We start from the raw sequence: 20,939 nt of genomic DNA on the forward strand, positions 1-20,939 counted from the left end.
TACGTATTTCTTTCGATATTTTTCCAATTTCTCTGTCTCAATATATTTATTTTGCAACATTTCTTGAAATGAAATAAAGTCATTTTATAAAGGAAACGTTCAAAAATAGAAAAAAAATGAATTTTGAAAAAGTGGCTCTGGCCATATCGCGGATTAATACATCGTGCACACGTCTGTGAAACGATCCAAGATGACGGCGACAAAGGCTGAGAAGAATCCTCTCAATACTAGAGACTTCAGCAGGGTCGTTTTGACGTTGGAAAATGTATTGTTACCCGACGATAAACGTTCACCGACTCCCTCAATGCAAGACGGACTTGACAATGAAACCGAAACAGATTTACGAATACTTGGTTGCGAGTTGATACAAACGGCAGGCATCCTGTTGAAACTTCCACAGGTGCGGCCATGTTGAATTTCCATCAAATTATAAATATGTATTGTTCTTCTGTGAAAGAGAAATGTGTTTAAAAGAATATGTGCCTCGAAAGAGATGTTGATTTACTGTTATTTGTTACTATCACAAATTATTTATTCACCATATAGAATTATTTAAATTTCCATGAAATGAGGTAAAAATGTTTTCACAGTTCTTAGGTTATTCGGTGTGAAGTTGTTAAATATGTCAGTTGCTTCTGTTCAGACCCATGTGTTTCGACTATAATAATATTTAACCTACGTTCGAAAACTAACTTTGCGTTTACGTTGATCACATTGATTTAACTTCTCAAGTACTGTTGTGTTATGTGCCTTGCTGTTGGGTGAGGGATTGTCCCTCATTGGATATTTTCCCTGTTTATAGAATGAAAGCACACCACGGCTTTGTAGCAATTGTCATCAAACTTTAGCTATATACATTCTTAAACTTTTTGACTATGTTATTGAAATAATAACGGTCATCTTTTTTTGATTGGTAATGTTAATGAAACTATCGTGTCCAGTACACTGCCGATTGAGCTCTATAGCTATAAAGACCTATAATAATTAATATCTGAAATTTGCTGTGATTTTCTTTTTTAAGGAAAACTAATCAAAGTCGCTTTGAAAATATTTTATCATTAGGTTGATAACAAAAGACATTCAAAATAAATATTCTTTTTAAAAAATAATGATTGAATTAAAAAAAATCAGTTTGGGGTCCCGACCTTAGCTTTTTACCCGTGACCCAAAACTTTTTGTTGGAAAAAAAGGTTCCTTGCCTTTCAAAATGGCTTCCAGCTCCGTGTTGGCGCTAAATGTCATCATATGTAGCACAATTGCCTCCAAATGAACCTATTTATGTAATTCTTTGTTTTACATACAATAGTAGGGTATAATCACATGACCACACGGTACACAAAAATATACAAAAACAAAAAAAATCGACCTTCCTACCTTTGTTTTTTTTTGCCCATGCAACCCTAAATAGACTTAAAAAAAAATTGGCCTGATGTAAAAATCAAAATAAACACCTAAATGTATGCTATTTGTTGTCAACATTACCATAAACCTTATTATTTTATGCGACTTTGCTTTAATTTAATGAAAATTGAAATCTGAGAAAATATAGCTCAATACAGCTATAATTTTTAGGTGAATATAGCCATAAAGGGCTACATTCGCGTATCCCGGTTGAAACGGTGCATGTGGCGAAGAAATATTCCACGATAAACGAATGCGCTTGGACCGTTCTTTATATAAGCAGAGCTAAACATGCAATGTTTCGGAGAATAAAAAACAGTGTATCAAGAATGTTATGACCTTTCTACACGTGCCAATTTTTCCTGAGGTCGGCCTCGGTCCAGATCTGTGCCTGTCGTTTTCTTTGCAGATTCAACCGGAACGCGAATGTACCCTAGGTCTTTATAGCTCAATCAGCAGAGTGTACTGGACCTGACTGTCCTGTAAAACTCTCACAATTACTAAATAGAATATGTTGACAAGTTCCTGTGTCTTATAGAGCAGTATATAGCAGAAATAAGGACCAATCACATATCTTGCTCGATACAAGTTTTTCCTACAACTCGGAATCATAGATAAATTGTTCGACATTTATCATTTCAGCTTGCAATGGCTACTGGGCAGGTCATCTTTCAGAGGTTCTACTATTCAAAGTCATTTGTCAAGCATAATATGGAAGTAAGTTCACTTTGTTAATCAAAAAGGTCAAGGCATTTTGTTGACAGTATATTATGCTGTTCAAATTTTTAATGTATTAATTGTATCAATTATCAGTCTTAAATGATAAAAAATTCAACAGAAAAAGAAGTTTTCTATTCAACTAGTTTTGAAATTTTTAATATTTCTTTTCGTAGATCATTGTCATGGCATGCATCTACTTGGCCTCAAAGATAGAAGAATGTCCAAGAAGAATGAGGGATGTTATCAATGTGATTCATCACATCAAACAAGTTAGAAATCAAAAGTAAGTATGATAAATTGTTTTTCTGTGTTTCTGTAGGTTAAGGTTTTGTTATGATTATTTGCTTTTATTGTGTGGCGTTGAGATGAGCTTTTTGCAGAAAATGCTGTCAGTTGGAAAGTTTCTAATCAGGGATATAACAAAAATGTAAGTAAAAATCCTTAGAAATACTATTACTAGATTTGCTCAATATGTTGGAAAGCATCTGATTCTATATTAGACATGAGCATAGAAAATGCTTATGGTATAGTGTGCTTTCCTACATAGAGCAATTTATGTGAAGTGTAATTGTTCTCATGGTTTAACACTATTTTCTCTTTGCTGTATTAAACAGCACCTGGATTCTTCAAATCTTGCTGGGAAACTGCACATGATTCAAGGGCTCGACCTGGCGTGGTGGCCTTGACCTGTGACCTTGGGCTTTCCACCCAGGATACGCCAATGTGGTATGGTGCAAGTCCAGCCACATTTGTCATGGTACATGGTAATGATGGTTTGTATATGACCCCCACCAAGTAGAGAAAAATAACAACCAGTGGCCATTAAGTTACCGTATGAAAGAAATATCCATGATCCTCATTCACATGTCGGTGTTTGCCTATCTACTTTATCATTGGTAATATACCTATTATTTCAATGTGAATCAGGAAATTTTACATTTGACTGTCGAAAATCAAAATTGAAAGGAAATGGAAATCTTTATGCTGGATCGATCCAAGATATTCTTATTTCTATTGTCATTTTGCACTCTGTTTAAAAGAATTACTGTGTAGAATGTTTGCATCTTAATTTGGAAATTGATACATCTGATTGTATTGTATTGATCCAATTCAGAGGCACCTCATTATTCTGCCCTCGAATGTCTTGGAAAATATTGATTCTTTAATTGTTACATTCAGTAAAAAAAAAAAGTGATAATTTGTTAATTTATTACTGGGGTGGGGAGGGGGGGTTAGATGTTGTTTCTATACACAGAACACAATTTCATTTTGTATTTCTTTATTGATGCACATTTTCACATATATTTAAAATATTGATGGCATCATCTTGCACTGTTGGCATGAAAGTTTTGAACTCAAATTGATTATGATTTTTAGTCCAATTTTGTGAAACTTTCACAAATCAATGGATAATTTAATTTTTAAAAGTTTTGACGTAGAAATTGTTACAAAACTGTCAACACTTTATTTGGATATTTGTTTTCTTACACCACAAGTTACTCCCCTTTATGTACACAATGCGAATGTCTCGCCATTATCGCCAGGAACATTGCCGTTATCTAAGGTTTTCTTTTGAATATTTTTGAAGTTCACAATTAAATCATACTAGTGCTTGTTACGTAAATTAGACACGCCTAATTATCATTTCGAAAGTTGCAATTTCGTGAAAATTCACGAGACTGATAGGGTTTTCCTCGTGACTGATGACTTCACTTACAAATTTAAATCGCAACATGATTCAGAAGTGACTGACATAAAAAAAATGCTAACAGTTCAGATTGGATTTAGAGCAAATATGAACAGCTGCCAATTACAGCGACCAAATCGCCTGTATTTCTGCTCTGGGCGACAAAGAAATTGTTGATTGATATTTTTTTCCTTTGAGGGCTCCATTTCTCATTGATCTCGTTCTGTATCAATTAGACGTTTGTCGGAAGTGTTGCCTTGGTATAATTCAAATGCATTGGTGATATTGCTGTTTTATGTAAAAGATCGAGGTAGAAAGGTGAAATAGACTGGGAAGTTCTGAGTGATTCTGTCCAACTGGTAAAGTCAATATTGTTGTTCGCCGATATTGATCAAATCATCACAATATGGAAATGTCAATTCTGTAAAAAAAAAAAAATCTGAAAAAATATCCGGTTGAAGAAGACACAGAAATAATCGTTGGTTTTTGTCGGCAACCAGCTTTTATCGAGACCCCTACGATTCATACCATTATATGTCAAAATTGATAACTTGAGGGAGAAATATGATATGTCTATAAAACAACATTCAATTTGACAAGTTGAAAATCGTTGGAAGGAGATTTAAATCTTATAAAGACAATTTGTAAAGAACTTGATTCGTGAACAGTAAAAGTTGCTCTTATCATAATCCTGATCTGCCTTGACACACGAGCCAAGGAGGATTTATTTTTACGTGCACAAGTCGATGAACTGGACAATATGCAGTATATTGAATTCCAAATTTGTTGGTATGCATCTCCATGTTAGTAACTAAAACAATCGAGTGAAGTAAATATAAGATCATAATAAATTATGCTTTCTTAAAGTCACCTTACTTTATTAATAAAGGTTGAAGACAAGTAAAGTATCGTGATATATCACAACTGTGAACAGAATACTACACTTGTAAACTATTGATGGAATCTATCAGAAGAAATTCACTTTTCATCATGTGATTACTTTATAACTTCCAGTCACATCATGATATAAAAGAAATTCACTTTTCATCATGTGATTACTTTATAACTTCCAGTCACATCATGATATAAAAAAAATGTTTAGATACCTATGTCAAATTTCACTAACTGGCATATCTATCAATCTATATGTTATACTCCACAGAGACTAAAATGGCTTCAATGTGGCATATCAGAAAATTAAAATCGAATGAAGCATGTGTGAGCAAATTTTTCAATAATTAAAAGACTGTATACTGCAAAATATTGTAATAAGAGCTTACTTAGTTGAGAACCTTGGAATATTTCCATTCAGTCGAGAAACATTTTTTTTTTTTTTGGAAATGTATTGGTTTTACATGCATGTTACAAGTCGGCTACTGATGCCAATCATATTGATCAGATGTTGGAGGATGGACAAGTGAATTTTATTCTGGGGAAAAGTCTGTCTTCAAGCACAACAGATGACTGAAGTGAAAATAGCTTTTCAATCAGTATATCAGAGATGCATTGACAATTATGCTGATATGTTTTGTATATAATATAAATTTTGTTCAACATCATGTGAATTTGTGAAACCCAATGTGTTCATGTCTATTTCTGTAACTATTTTCCTTTGTTTATATAATGCTGTTGATGTCAGAAGAAACTCTTTCTTGTCGTATGCTGTTAAAACATACAAAAATAAACCCTGTATACTAAAGAAGTATAAAATGACACATTCCCTTAATTGGGACTTGAATTGAAAAATCTCCACATTAGTGTTGTCTTCTGGCTTGAAATACTTTCAAAGTTAATGCAGATGGAGGGTCACCAAGGTATTGATACAAATTCTATAGTCTGGCACGACAAGATTCATTGTGAAATCCGGAAATCACTTGTTCATATTTCAGATACTGATATGTAAATCAATCGGTTATATTTTTGAAAACATTGATGTACATATGGCTTATGTAGATCTTTGTATTCAAGCAGGTTGATACTCAATCTTGGTAGGAGTCATTTTATAAGTATGTTCCATTGAAGTGTGGTAATGTCGGTTTCATCGAGAGAAAAAATAGCTAAAGAAGAGTTGGTTTGTTGAGCCAAGAGCATTTTGTATGCCTACATGCCCCAAGTAGTTTCTTAGATTTTTTCCCTACACGCCAGACTTGCAAATGTAACTTAAAATGGTCACTGGTTGTTTTCATGGGTGGTTTTGTGCAGTAAAAGAGAAAATTGTGTTAAACTTATTCCATAAGCGCATGTTGATGTTTCCTTCACGGACTAGATGCCCCAAAGACATATTTGTTTGGACAAGTGGTGGATGTGTGCAATATTTTATCGTTCCAGGACACTTCATCCTCTTCCATTAGACCAGAACTACATCAATCTCAAGAAACAAGTTAACAATGCTGAAAGAAGGGTTCTGAAAGAGTTGGGATTTTCTGTACATGCCAAAAACCCTCACAAGGTAAATTTATACTACTTAACAGATTGTTTTCATTGAAGTTTGTATAACTGATAACATTAACACTGATATATTAAGGATCTTTTATGATTTAAAATCTCTCTCCAGTCTGATTGAAATGTACTTGATTTGTTACAGAGAAAGTAGTTTCATGCTTGGCCAAATTGTTAAAGAGATGCTGCAAGATTATAATGGTACTTGTACCATTGGTATATATAATTAACAACTTGGTTTTAAGTATGAGAACTGCACTCGTAAATTTGAAATTGAGTATTAAGAACTCCTTTGTTGAACTTGTCCAATAATTGATGCAGTACCTACAAGGACTTGGTTAAAAGTTTTTGCTTTTAAACTTGAGTTTCCTCCGCACATAGGAAGGCAATGGGTAAATTAGGATCTTGTCAGAGCAAGATCAGTTGAGTGTTTAGCACACATGTTGTATTGTTTACCACTTCTTTGTTCCAGGTGATTGTCATGTTCCTGCAAGTGCTGGAATGTGAAAGAGACCAGAAGTTGGGGCAGTGTGCATGGTAGGTACCACATATATATCTTATCTCTTGCTGTAACTATTCTAACCGATGCCCTTAAAGTATTTAATTTCCTTGAAAATGAGGGACATTTATATAAGGGGGGAAACTCGCACAAAAGTGACCTTTTCAGCTAAAGACTTTTATGTCCTGCTCCGACATAAAAATTGAATGGGAGGTGGGGGCATTTATTAGAATGAATACAGCATATGTCATATTGCAAGATCAAAATGATGGTACCATTTATCACATAATAGTCCTATTTATGATCTTGCTATACGACAAATGACATTTTGAGTTTTGAAAAACACACTATTTTAGTACTTGCAAAAGGTACTATGTTCCTAGGGCAGTAATGTCAGATCCTTGTCAATTATTTTGAATCTTTGACTGAAAAATAGCAGACTTAACTGTTTTTGTTCTTGAAGTATAATTGAAAAAGAAATTTGTCCCTTCAAATAAGCATTACAAAGAGTTGAAAAAACTAAGTGAAAAACTTGTAGTTTTATAATTGTAATCATTGACATGGAGTGGTAAGACATTTCATAATTATGTTACTGTTTATTGTTAGGTTGAAAGTGCAAAAGGATTGTTTCATTGTTCAATGGAAAAATATATATGTGTAATTCGCAACCAATGTTCATTTCATGACATGAAATTTGTAGTGTTTGTGTCTGGACTTGTGACTTAAATTACTTTTGATTTTTTTATGATACAGATGTATGCATTTGATATTGTTTGTTAATCAAATAACCTTGACTCCAGCCAGTAATTGGTTGTTTTAACGTTTCACATGTTGCATAGTTCATAAGATCTGGTCATAGTCGCAGCATAGTATTGAAGATGTATGAACAGAATATCTTCCTTATTTATTTGGGTGAAAGAATTATAGGCATGGAGGAGACGAATCACTTGTGACATTTCTTTTCTTCGTTTGCTGAAGTTTTACAACTTAATGCAAAACTAACTTGTAAATAGTTAACAATATCCAAGATTGTAAGTGATAAAGCATTTAAGAAGATAATAAGTGAGATTGACCAGTGTTGGATGGGGTGACATTTACTGTGATTCTAGTATACAAAATCATTGTTAAAAAAAGAAGTAATAAATTGTAAAGATTGTTTGTTACTGATTGTTAGTAAAACAAATCTGTACTCCGACTGTTTTTATGTTGGAAAAGTAAGTAACAATGGAAAGATTTGTGTTTGCCTTTCCAATTAATAAAAAGGAATTTTACAATTTTAATGTGTATTTAAGAATTTTTTACATTGACTTGTTAAGTTAATTAATAATGATTGTGTAATTTTAATGTTTGTATACAAAGAAATGTAATTTGCAATAGCTTTCGAAATCCATAAATTATGTTTTGCATCACTTGTGTATTATACAAGATACAACTTCATAGACGACTTTGTGTGAAAAAGCATTATAGAGCTGGACAGGTAAATATTTATATGGTTTACTGTAGATGTGAAGTAAAGAAGTACCGATATTAATCTATACTTTTCCTTTTTGCCTACCCCAGCCTAGGTGGGTAGATGTGTTGAATTGCACCATCCTCCAAAAACAGCCTCACCCAGGCTTCACCAGCCTTAAAGAGCTATCCATCCAGCAACTACCAGCTACAGAATGTCTTGCCACCAACATAGAAGACGATCTCCAAGCAACAAGCTATTTGAAGAAGCAGAGAACTGTTTGTGTTGTGTTGCACTTACGTGTATAACATCCTCAACTCAAGATCATTTGTGGTAGAGCGAAGGCTGCTATAACTGGTTTTACTGACAGTCTATAATTTTATAAAGCCTTGTTAAGCCCCAAGACTCCTCAGACCCTATCATGATGCTGATTTAATTGTCCATAAAAGCTTCATGTTTTTAAAGTGAGATTACAAAAGGAGACATTTACATACATTATATGTTTATAATGCATGAAAGCAGTTGCCCAAAAAAGGTCTGAAATAATTGCATATAATCATGAAAGATTCTTTCAGGATGGAAAACAGAATTTCATAACACCGGACCGTATGAAGGATTTTGCTTACTGAAAACAATATGCATGTCTGGAACGGTGTCTGAGAAAACCGTCTACCGCGAGGAAAAATAGCTGTTGTCAAATGGAGTGGTGTGGATGTATGAGATAGTGGCTGGTGACTTTATCGTTCTACCGTTTTGTTTTTAGTTACATTTTGTTTTTTTGTTTGATCACTTGTGGTAAAGGTATTGAATTGTTGCTGGAATATTACATCTACGGTAGCAAGAGATACTTGGTTCAACCATGGGTTAGTATTCTGTGTCATATTGATGCATCAAATGCCTTTGTTGCATATTTCTAGGATGTCAATATTTCATTTTATCTTCAAGGTAGAGGGTCTTGGTACAATGTTGGAGGTATCTCTATTGAAAAAAGTGTTCAAGTTAGTTGGGAATTTTTCTGATTTAGAGATGCTTTCCAATTTCCTACAGTGAAAAGTTATATATGGAAGAAATACTTTGTTTTCACAATATCAACACCACAGGTATTTGATTCCTGGACCTCTTGATTATAAAGCAATGAGCTTAATCCATGTGTTTAACTCCTCAAAAAATACTCCAACCCATAACTGTTCTTGAATGTATATCCAGGACATATCATAATTTACAGTATTTATAAATATAACTTTTCAACATCTGTATACAAAACAATAGATATTGGACTCTCTACCTTAACTTTTACCAGTTTCTTGTATATTTTTGTGTACTTGTCAAGACTTGGTAAATTTCTACACCATGTTTGGGAATAAGCAATAAAACATATGTAAAAAATGTCACTTGTAAGAATCGTCCATTGAATACTGAACAAATCCTTTTGCACTTTTAGAAAGCAATCCCTATGAAATATGTTTATATAAGAATTAAGTAGCTTAGTAAGACAAACATGAAGTTGGATTTGTTGATGGTTTTTATGATTGTAATTGCAGGAACTACATGAACGATAGTTTCAGGACTGACGTGTTTGTTCGGTTCCATCCAGAGGTGATCGCATGTGCCTGTATCTACTTAGCAGCAAGACAATTACAAGTAAGTGACATCATGAATGATGGTCATACATCTACACAATTTTACTTTAATTCAGAATTAGTCAAAGGGAAAGGATGAAGTTTGTATCGAAAAGATTTTTGTCACAAGTCCTTGAAGGTTTGAACTTCGTACTTTTTATGAGAAATGTTAGTTTGATTGCTGTCTTTGTTTGACAGATACCACTGCCCAGCAGTCCACCTTGGTATTATGTGTTCAGCGTAGACGATGAAGAGGTAGCGGACATTTGTCTCACCATTCTAAGGCTCTACGCTCGTCCTCGGGTAGGTATATACTGTCCGTCCTTCCAGGTTATGGAGACATGATAACCTAAGTTCAGCAAGTCTAAATAATAGATAGATCTAGACCAAGTTGTTTGTTTGTGTTTAACACTTGAGAGAGATGTTAAGTAAAAAAAAAAATCTCCAAAATTATCATTGTTATATAATACAAAAATCTTATGTTGGAAAATGTATTATTTGAATTCTGAATTATTAACAATTTGCACACTTGTCATTTGCCACTAAAATATTAAATTGCAAATACAGGGATATGAAATAATGTTGTTATTGCATACATGTTTTTGTACACGCTAATGGTTTTTCCAGTGTCATTTGATTGTGCAAGAAAAATGCCTCATATATCTCATTGATGCAAATATATTTGCTTGACATTTCAGCCAAACTATGATAAACTAGAAGCCAAGGTGAACGATGCAAAGAAGATTCAGATAGAAGCCAAGATGAAAGCTAAAGGGGTCTCTTCTGAAAATGGGACACCAAATCACTCATCTCGAACAAGTAATTGTACCCCCAACTGTGTATTTATATAAGTATAGTTCATTTGTCTATCCCTTCATATCTTGTCTGGACCTTAACTTCTTACTTGATGAGAGAAAAAAATGATGAAAAGTTATTAGAAAGGTGTTTTATGGGAAGATGGTATATCACATACATTGTACCAGTAAATGTTTGTACCCCAAGGGCAAGGTCACAAAAGTGGAAACAATCTCTATGCTTGCCCCAAATTCTTTTTGAACTCCTGAAATCAATTCATCAGTTCTTGTTGATAAAGTGAAAAGGCAAACACTTTGCTACCGCCAATGGCAAGGTAACGAGGGTCCAAGGTCTAATGTTTGGGCTGTCCAGTTTTAACTTGATCGTATTTCATGAGACTTAAAAGGTTTATGAATAACAGTAAGGTGTTGTAGCTTCTGTTATCTATTAACCTCTTTGACATTTTGGAGATATTTACTAGAATTGTGGTTTAAAGTTATGGCCCCATAAAGAAATTAAGACTTTTAACTTGTGAATATTGTATGTAGCAATTTTTATGATGTGGCAATTTGAATTTCAGATTCACCAAAGAATGTCAGTCCTAACCCTGCTCTTCTTCCCAGTATGAAAAGGCTGAAAGAAGATGACAGAGACTCTGAAAGAGGTTCCATGTAAGTATCTACTAACTCTGTATATTTTACGCAAGGCAGTTTTGCAGTGATAGGAAAAAAAATGTTGCAATTCATCCTTGAAAAGGATACTTACACTATTATTCTATATCAATCTCAACCTTTCGCAGGAAAGGATATACCCAATGCTTCAATATTATAGAACAGGTTATTTAAAGAGCAAACAGTTAATTTGATGTCTTTTGTATTCTATTACTCCACTTAAACAATCTCGGTAAGGGCTATTCCTTCCAATCCCAGGACTCCACATAAAAAGATTTGTTTTTGGGTACTGCCCATAAAATCTAATCAAGAATTGATTCACTATAAAATATAAGTAACAGACAGAAAACACAAGCATGGACTGAAGTCATTGTTTTTGCAGAGATACAGGTTTCAGCTTTTTAAGTGGGACCAGCTATTTTCAGTGTTCATTAACCCATTTTCATCGTGGGATTGGACAGATTCTTCCTTGAATAGCTATGTGAAAGCAAAAAGCAAAAATATTGACATTTGTAAACATAAACAATTACAGATTCATCAATAATTTATCTTCATCCGATTGTTAAATTTTTCAGAAAAAATCACTCGTCAAAAAAGAAGCGCAGTCACAGTCCACATGATAAAAGTAGATCTCGGTCAAGAAGTCGACAAAGGTAAAACTGGATTTCCACTTATGACTTTTGGAAAAATATTTATTATGTGAATGCAATTTTGATCGTAATGCAAAAGAATTAACAAACTAGAAATTAAGTTGTTTTGGAATCATAAGCTTGGAAAAAATATATGCAATAACAAAATCCAGCAAACACTACATACAAATTTAAGTTGTATTCCCTCCAATTTTCCTTCACATAGTCATTTAGTTATATCTACTACAATTTTACATATGCACTTTTTCGATGAGAAACCTTGAAAGTTGCAAATTTATGAAGATCATTTATTTTTTCCCCCATACAATCAGGTCCTCTCTGTCCAGATCTAGTCGCAGTTTAAGTCGAAGCCCCTCGATGAAACGTCGTAAGAACAGAGGTTCTCCACACAGATACAAGAAGGATCGCTACTTCAGCCCAGATCGCTACATCACTAAAGAGCACAAACATTCCCGAAAAAGGAAGAAGCACTCACATTCCAAAAGTCGCAGTCCTTCACTGAACAAGTCGCCAGAGCGTTACAAGGCCAACCATAAGAAATATAAACACGAGAGGGATAGTAGGTACCACTCGCCAGAACGCCACCACAAACGACACAGAAATGGCCACCGGAGCCCTTCACCTAGAGACCGCTACGACAAATACCGTAGATAATGATTGTTATTGCTAGGAAATGTTTCATCTAAATAGCAATGAAGTCGTAAGTGAACAAGGAAGAAAGGATTTTGTAAGATGTGTGTAATTTCTGATAATAATTACATCACAAGTGATATGAAGTATTTGAACTTGCTGTAAAAAATTGGGTTAATTTGTTGGAAATATCAAGATTTTGTTGTTTGAAACAATGGAACAAAGGTTGGTTGTGTGTACCGTGGAAGGGGACAGAGCTGATATTTGTTATAGTTGTCCTTCTAATGAAGTCTTTGTTTTCATATGGTGCTACCAACAAAATCTCTTTAAAAGCTCAAGAATGATTTATCATTAAAAATGACAACCATTTAAAGAAAAATAATTCTGTGCACAGTCATAAGGCGCAAGAAATCAAATAATTTGAATGTCTCTTATTTAATGCATGTAAAATGCATTTATCCTTTTCAAAATTATGCAAATACATAAAAGTGTCTTTTATAATATCAAATTCTACCCCTGTGGTCACAATTTCAGTATTTTTCTCTATTTTATTGACCACAAGAAATGTTGTGGCATAAGGTATGGAACTAGGTAGCAGGTCTGAACGCTGTTAATACAGGGATTGACACTATCTTATTATCTATACTATTGTTGTTCAGAAAAGACAACTGTAAGTATTGTAACTGGAGATGCTGATTCCTTACAAGTGCTGAATATATATATGAGCTATGGGCATTTCAATATGTATATTATTATTTTTTCTAATTCTGTAAACCACTTGTATTTTGAAACTACTTTTTCCTTTGAAGTCTTCTTAAGTCATACTGGTATTATAAGAGAATTGAAATACTCCTCGAGATGAGAAGACTGAACAAAGCATTATTGCAGATGAGGAACTGGTAATGTACAAGTGGTTTACAATTGGTATTCCTTGTAAGCTCTCTTGCTAAGGACCAATGATATTAACCGACTGGACTGTAGCGGTTATTTAATTAAACATGCAGTACGGGTACTTGCATCTTTGTCTGGTTGAGTTTGTAATGTGCGTGACCGCTGTGGTGTACCATTGTAAGGAGTGTGTATATATATATGTAGTGGTTGAAAATGGAGTGTACATACATCAGATGTGTTGGGAGTGAGGAAGCATGTGAAATAGTAGTAAAAGGTTGAGGGAACAAGAAAGTGTTGTAGTTGAAAGGGAGCAAGAATAAGAATGTTTTTGAGCATCCTGTATACAGATTGTACATTTATGTATTTGAATTGATATGATGCATTTTAATACACAATTTTAAATTGTATTATATGTCTTTGTTTTATTTGAATCATTGCACTATATCTAGTATTCAGTGTAGTTCCAGCTGCACCTAGTTATTCAGGGCCCAACTTCAGGAGATGCAGACTCTATAGCTCTTGTAGTGTACATCGAAGCCTGTCGGCACTAAATTCCGGGGGCGGGGTAAAGTTTGCACTCCATCCGCCCAAGAAGTTTGTCCGGGGCATATCTTCTGTACTATTTCACCTGGATTAACTAGATCGGTGTACAAGGACATCTTAGGATGACAGAGTGTGAGAAGGTCACTATGACTTCACCTTTGAAAATATTTGTCTGGGGCATACCTTCTAGACTATTTTACCTGGAGTAGCCAGATTTTGCTGTACAAGAATGTCTTGGGGTAAGGGAATGCAGAGTGCAAGAATAACGTCGCTGTGACCTATGACTTGCCATTTACTTTTGAAAAGATTATTCATACAGTTTCTGTGCAATTAATATTTGACTATTTACTACACTATTCACTAATCATCTTTACAATAATATATGATATATTGTGCATCCAGTTTGTTCGATTTTAATGTATTTCTTTAATCCTTTACATATGTTAACCTATTTAGTGGGTTTTTAGGTCACCCGAGACAAAGTCTCAAGTGACCTATTGCGATTGCCTTTTGTCCGTCGTGCGTCCGTAAACAATTTACATTTTCGACTTCTTCTCCAAAACCGCTGAACCAATTTCGATGAAATTTTGCAGAAACCTTCCATGGCCAAAGGTTAACAAAAATGGTTGCCGGTTTGGTCCCCGACCCCAGGGGCCTGAGGGTCAAATTGACTAAAATTTTAAAAATCTTCTTCTCAAGACCCAGATATGGTAGAATCAAATACTCTTCATAGATGGAAGGGTCTTAAGGTGCTTAACCAAAATTGTGAATTCCATGACCCTTGGGTATCACGTTTCCTCCTGGGGAGGGTGGACATTTGACTCTAGTTTATATAGGGAAATCACATTTTGGACCAACACTTGTTTAATTTCCATTGGAAGTAATTAAATTTAGGTTAGCATTATCAGCATTGAGTAGCAGATTGATCGTATGCACATATGAGCCCTGACTGACCCCCCGGGGGCTATTGGGTGGGGCCAAAAAGGGTTGAATTGACTGGAATTTCAAAAATCTTTTTCTCAAGAATTTCTTGATCCTGGGGTCTCACGTTTCCCCCTGGGGAGGGGGTAAACTTTACTATAGTTCATATAGGGAAATCAAATTTTGGACCAACAATTGTTTAATTGCCATTGGAGGTAATTCAATTTAGGTTAGCATTATCAGCATTGAGTAGCAGTTTGATCGTATGCACATATGAGCCCTGACTGACCCCCCGGGGCTATTGGGTGGGGCCAAAAAGGGTTGAATTGACTGAAATTTCAAAAATCTTCTTCTCAAGACCTAGATATGGTAGACACAAAATTTATTGTGGTTTATAATGGCAAATGCTACTTTGAATATTACATGTTAATAACTTGATTTGAATTATTACCCTGAGTTGACACTTTGATATTTTGAAAATTTTGAGTCAGCCCTACCCCCAAGGGCTGTAGGGTGGGGCCCAAAGGAGTCAGTGTGCTAAAAAAAAAAAAAAAAAATAATCTTGTTTAGAATCAGAGGTGCTAGTTTCAAATACTTTTTAGTCTTAAATCTGTATGCTAGATATTGAATAAGGTGGTTTTATTGTTTTTTGTCACTGAATAATATTTCTGTTCTTGTTAAAAACAAATCAACTCTCTGTATAAATATATCCTCTTGTTTGTGTGTTTATGTTCGTGAATGTGATTTTTAACAGTATTGTTGGCCCGAAATCTGCATTGTGGATGGGTCGTTAAACAATACAAAAACAAAACAATTCTTTTGAAAATATTTGTCGGGGATATATCTTCTATAACAATTCACCTGGAGTATCCAAATCTGGGGTACACGGTTTAACGTCCTATCAACAGCTATGGTCATTTAAGGACAGCCTCCCCTGTGTGCAAGATGTATGCGTGTGTGTTTTGGGTGGCTGCAATGTGTTCGTCTCCTTATGATAGCGCGGAACTGATGCCGACTTTATAGTGCTATCTCACTGAAACGTACTGCCGAAGACACCAACCCAGTCACATTATACTGAGAACGGGCGAACCAGTACAAGGACATCTTGGGATAGTAGAGTGGAAGAAGTACATAAGTGTAGGTCACTAGGACAAAGTTTGTTAAATATAGAAATCATTACTGGTGGGGGACTATGGATTGCCTTGCAAGACTTTGATTTGTTTGAATGTGGTCGACTATATGCCTGTACTGGAGCCTTTAGCGCATTTAGTTTAAATGTAAATCCTACTAAATACAGTATGTGAACTAGTTGAGTAATATTATCTTCCAGAAGCAACATTTTTTGTCTCCATAAATCTCAAAATGCTAACATTTTCAGTTATTTTCAGTTAATAAAAAGGCCATAACTCCTGCAAATTGCTATGAAGCTGGATTCTGGCAATAGGCAAAACTTGCTATTCAAAATTGGAATAGAACGATGGGGTTGCCTTGACTTGTTTCCTCGTTGCAGTGGAGGTCGATAACTAATGAGGATATGTAATGACAACTATTAACATATGAAATTCATATGGAAACTTGTTAGTGCGTGATAAATATTTTTTTGTGTGAGAATTACTGCAGATATACACGAGAAATAATGTTCACATCAGAATACTGCATACACATGAGAAATACTGTATAATCGCGAGTAAACTACCGGCATACACATGAGAAATACTGTAGAATCACGAGTAAACTACCGGCATACACATGAGAAATACTGTATAATCGCGAGTAAACTACCGGCATACACATGAGAAATACTGTATAATCACGAGTAAATTACCGGCATACACATGATAAATACTGTATAATCGCGAGTAAACTACCGGCATACACATGAGGAATACTGGATAATCACGAGTAAACTACCGGCATACACATGAGAAATACTGGATAATCACGAGTAAACTACCGGCATACACATGAGAAATATGTATAATCGCGAGTAAACTACCGGCATACACATTAGAAATACTGGATAATCACGAGTAAACTCCCGGCATACACATGAGAAATACTGGAAAATCGCGAGAAAAATACCGGCAAACACATGAGAAATACTGTATAATCACGAGTAAAATACCGGCAAACACATGAGAAATACTGTATAATCACGAGTAAATTACCGGCATACACATGATAAATAATGTATAATCGCGAGTAAACTACCGGCATACACATGAGGAATACTGGATAATCACGAGTAAACTACCGGCATACACATGATAAATACTGTAGAATCACGAGTAAACTACCGGCATACACATGAGAAATATGTATAATCGCGAGTAAACTACCGGCATACACATGATAAATACTGTATAATCGCGAGTAAACTACCGGGATACACATGAGAAGTACTGTATAATCACGAGTAAACTACCGGCATACACATGATAAATACTGTATAATCGCGAGCAAACTACCGGCATACACATGAGAAATACTGGATAATCACGAGTAAACTACCGGCATACACATGATAAATACTGTATAATCGCGAGCAAACTACCGGCATACACATGAGAAATACTGGATAATCACGAGTAAACTACCGGCATACACATGAGAAATACGTATAGTCGCGAGTAAACTACCGGCATACACATGAGAAATTCTGTAGAATCACGAGTAAACTACCGGCATACACATGAGAAATACTGTATAATCACGAGTAAACTACCGGCAAACACATGAGAAATATTGTATAATCACGAGTAAACTACCGGCATACACATGAGAAATACGTATAATCGCGAGTAAACTACCGGCATACACATGAGAAATACTGTATAATCACGAGTAAACTACCGGCATACACATGAGAAATACTGTATAATCGCGAGTAAACTACCGGCATACACATGAGAAATACTGGAAAATCGCGAGTAAACTACTGGCATACACATGATAAATACTGTAGAATCACGAGTAAACTACCGGCATACACATGAGAAATACTGTATAATCACGAGTAAACTACCGGCATACANTACATGAGAAATACTGTACAATCACGAGTAAACTACCGGCATACACATGAGAAATACTGTATAATACCGAGTAAACTACCGGCATACAAATGAGAAATACTGTATAATCACGAGTAAACTTCCGGGATACACATGAGAAGTACTGTATAATCACGAGTAAACTACTGGCATACACATGATAAATACTGTATAATCGCGAGTAAACTACCGGCATATACATGAGAAATCCTGTACAATCACGAGTAAACTACCGGTATACACATGAGAAATACTGTACAATCGCGAGTAAACTACCGGCATTCACATGAGAAATACTGTATAATCACGAGTAAACTTCCGGGATACACATGAGAAGTACTGTATAATCACGAGTAAAGTACCGGCATACACATGATAAATACTGTATAATCACGAGTAAAGTACCGGCATACACATGATAAATACTGTAGAATCACGAGTAAACTACCGGTATACACATGAGAAATACTGTAGAATCGCGAGAAAACTACCGGCATACACATGAGAAGTACTGTATAATCACGAGTAAAGTACCGGCATACACATGATAAATACTGTAGCATCACGAGTAAACTACCGGCAGACACATGAGAAATACTGGAAAATCGCGAGTAAACTACCGGTATACACATGAGAAATACTGTATAATACCGAGTAAACTACCGGCATACAAATGAGAAATACTGTATAATCACGAGTAAAATACCGGCAAACACATGAGAAATATTGTATAATCACGAGTAAACTAACGGCATACACATGAGAAATACTGTAGAACCGCGAGTAAACTACCGGCATACACATACTGTAGAATCACGAGTAAACTACCGGCATACACATGAGAAATACGTAAAATCACTAGTAAACTACCGGCATACACATGAGAAATACTGTATAATCACGAGTAAACTACCGGGATACACATGAGAAATACTGTAGAATCGCGAGAAAACTACCGGCATACACATGAGAAATACTGTAGAATCACGAGTAAACTACCGGCAGACACATGAGAAATACTGGAAAATCGCGAGTAAAATACCGGCAAACACATGAGAAATACTGTATAATCACGAGTAAACTAACGGCATACACATGAGAAATACTGTATAATCGGGAGTAAACTACCGGCATACACATGAGAAATACGTAAAAACACTAGTAAACTACCGGCATACACATGAGAAATACTGTATAATCGCGAGTAAACTACCGGCATACACACGAGAAAGTCGTAGTATAAACGTGAGAAATACCGCTGTATATACGTCGGGTAAAGTGTAACCTTGGAAATATTGAAAACGGGTGATAAATTCTGCGTACATACCTGTGAAATCCTGTCTGAAACACGTGATTAATAAGGTGATCGAGAACACGCCATTCAGTCCGTTTACATGTGAGAACTACATCCTTACACTAGCGAGAAATTCTCCCTGCGCGTGAGGAATATCGTTTGTCTTCGCGTTAGAAATACTGTCTTTGTTTGCGTAAGAATACCGTGACTAGATGGCCCTGACATTTCAAAATAAAAAGAGATTTAGATCGGAACTTGAGCTACGGTTCACGTAACTACTGTTTAATCATAATCATCTACAGCATTAAATATAGCGCCCTATCTAACTAACATAAGCCACTCCGGCAATAGCGCTTTACAGTACATAGATATACAATTAATGCAATTAGCATATACATTAATTAATACAAGTTTGGGGAATTCGCAAGAGCTGCCTTATCAGGCGCTAATTACTAGTCCTATGCCACCTGACTAGTATCTCCCTATGTGTGTGTGCTGGAGATGTAATGTGTTCTGTTTGTACTGGGACCGTGCTTCCAATGGCATCATTTATAGTGCCTCTCTCTTGAATGCTACAGCACAGAGACCGCAATATACATCCCAGACCAATTTATACTTCACCTGGGTTGTAGGAATTGTGTGGGCAGGAGTAAAAACCCTATCTCTGAATATCCATGCGTACGACGACTTCGGGGATCGAACCCCGGCCGCCTGCGTGGAAGGCCGGAGTGTTAACCACTCGAACAATTTGCCCATTAACACGTCATGTATAAATGTAAAATACGGATATACACATGTGATAAATACTGCTATATGTTAGAAATACCAGCTGTGCACACGTAAGAATTTCTGTATTCATAGAGAAATATTTTCTGTATACGCATGAGAATGAGTATACTTACATACACAGGGATAACCCTGGAGGGGACCATGGCGCCATTGACCTCTCAAAACTGAAATTGACCCCTCCTTGTTCCAATTTTCTTTTAATTTTACACAGAATGGCCCCACTTAATTTTGATAGTGAAAATTGCTGAAATGGCCAACTGCTCTCATGATCCGGGATTTTCCATGCAGCGAGAAATACCGCTGCAACACATGAGAAATATACACGGTATTAACTCGAAACCAAAACACCAGTGTACACATGAGAAATATACACGGTATTAACTCGAAACCAAAACACCAGTATACACATGAGAAATATACACAGTATTAACTCGAAACCAAAACACCGGTGTACACATTAGAAATATACACGGTATTAAATCGAAACCAAAACACCAGTGTACACATGAGAAATATACACGGTATTAACTCGAAACCAAAACACCAGTGTACACATGAGAAATATACACGGTATTAACTCGAAACCAAAACACCAGTATACACATGAGAAATATACACGGTATTAACTCGAAACCAAAACACCAGTGTACACATGAGAAATATACACTGTATTAACTCGAAACCAAAAGACCAGTATACACATGAGAACTATTTTCTGTATACGCATGATAATGATAAACAAGCGAGAAATACCGCTGGATACATACATGTACGCGTAGTCCGAATTATTCTGACGTTTTATCGATTTTTTTCAAATCGGTCTGTCGTCGATTAACGACAGACCGATATGAAAAAAGTCGATAAAACGTCAGAATAATTCGGACTAA

At 35.4% G+C, this 20,939-nt stretch overlaps 1 protein-coding gene across 1 annotated transcript; it reads left to right on the forward strand.

The window, feature by feature from the left end:
- Positions 1 to 169: 169 nt before the first annotated feature.
- Positions 170 to 13,859, forward strand: LOC110458915 (cyclin-L1-like). Its single transcript, XM_021510889.1, has 11 exons — positions 170 to 400; positions 2,044 to 2,118; positions 2,295 to 2,404; positions 6,137 to 6,257; positions 6,720 to 6,784; positions 9,738 to 9,837; positions 10,014 to 10,118; positions 10,514 to 10,634; positions 11,191 to 11,281; positions 11,857 to 11,934; positions 12,243 to 13,859. The coding sequence occupies exons 1-11, from the start codon at positions 191 to 193 to the stop codon at positions 12,583 to 12,585; spliced, it is 1,419 nt and encodes a 472-aa protein (XP_021366564.1). The 5' UTR covers positions 170 to 190; the 3' UTR covers positions 12,586 to 13,859.
- Positions 13,860 to 20,939: the final 7,080 nt, after the last annotated feature.

Source organism: Mizuhopecten yessoensis, unplaced genomic scaffold (genome assembly GCF_002113885.1).
Source record: "Mizuhopecten yessoensis strain PY_sf001 unplaced genomic scaffold, ASM211388v2 scaffold9847, whole genome shotgun sequence".
In the NCBI taxonomy this organism is placed as follows: domain Eukaryota; kingdom Metazoa; phylum Mollusca; class Bivalvia; order Pectinida; family Pectinidae; genus Mizuhopecten; species Mizuhopecten yessoensis.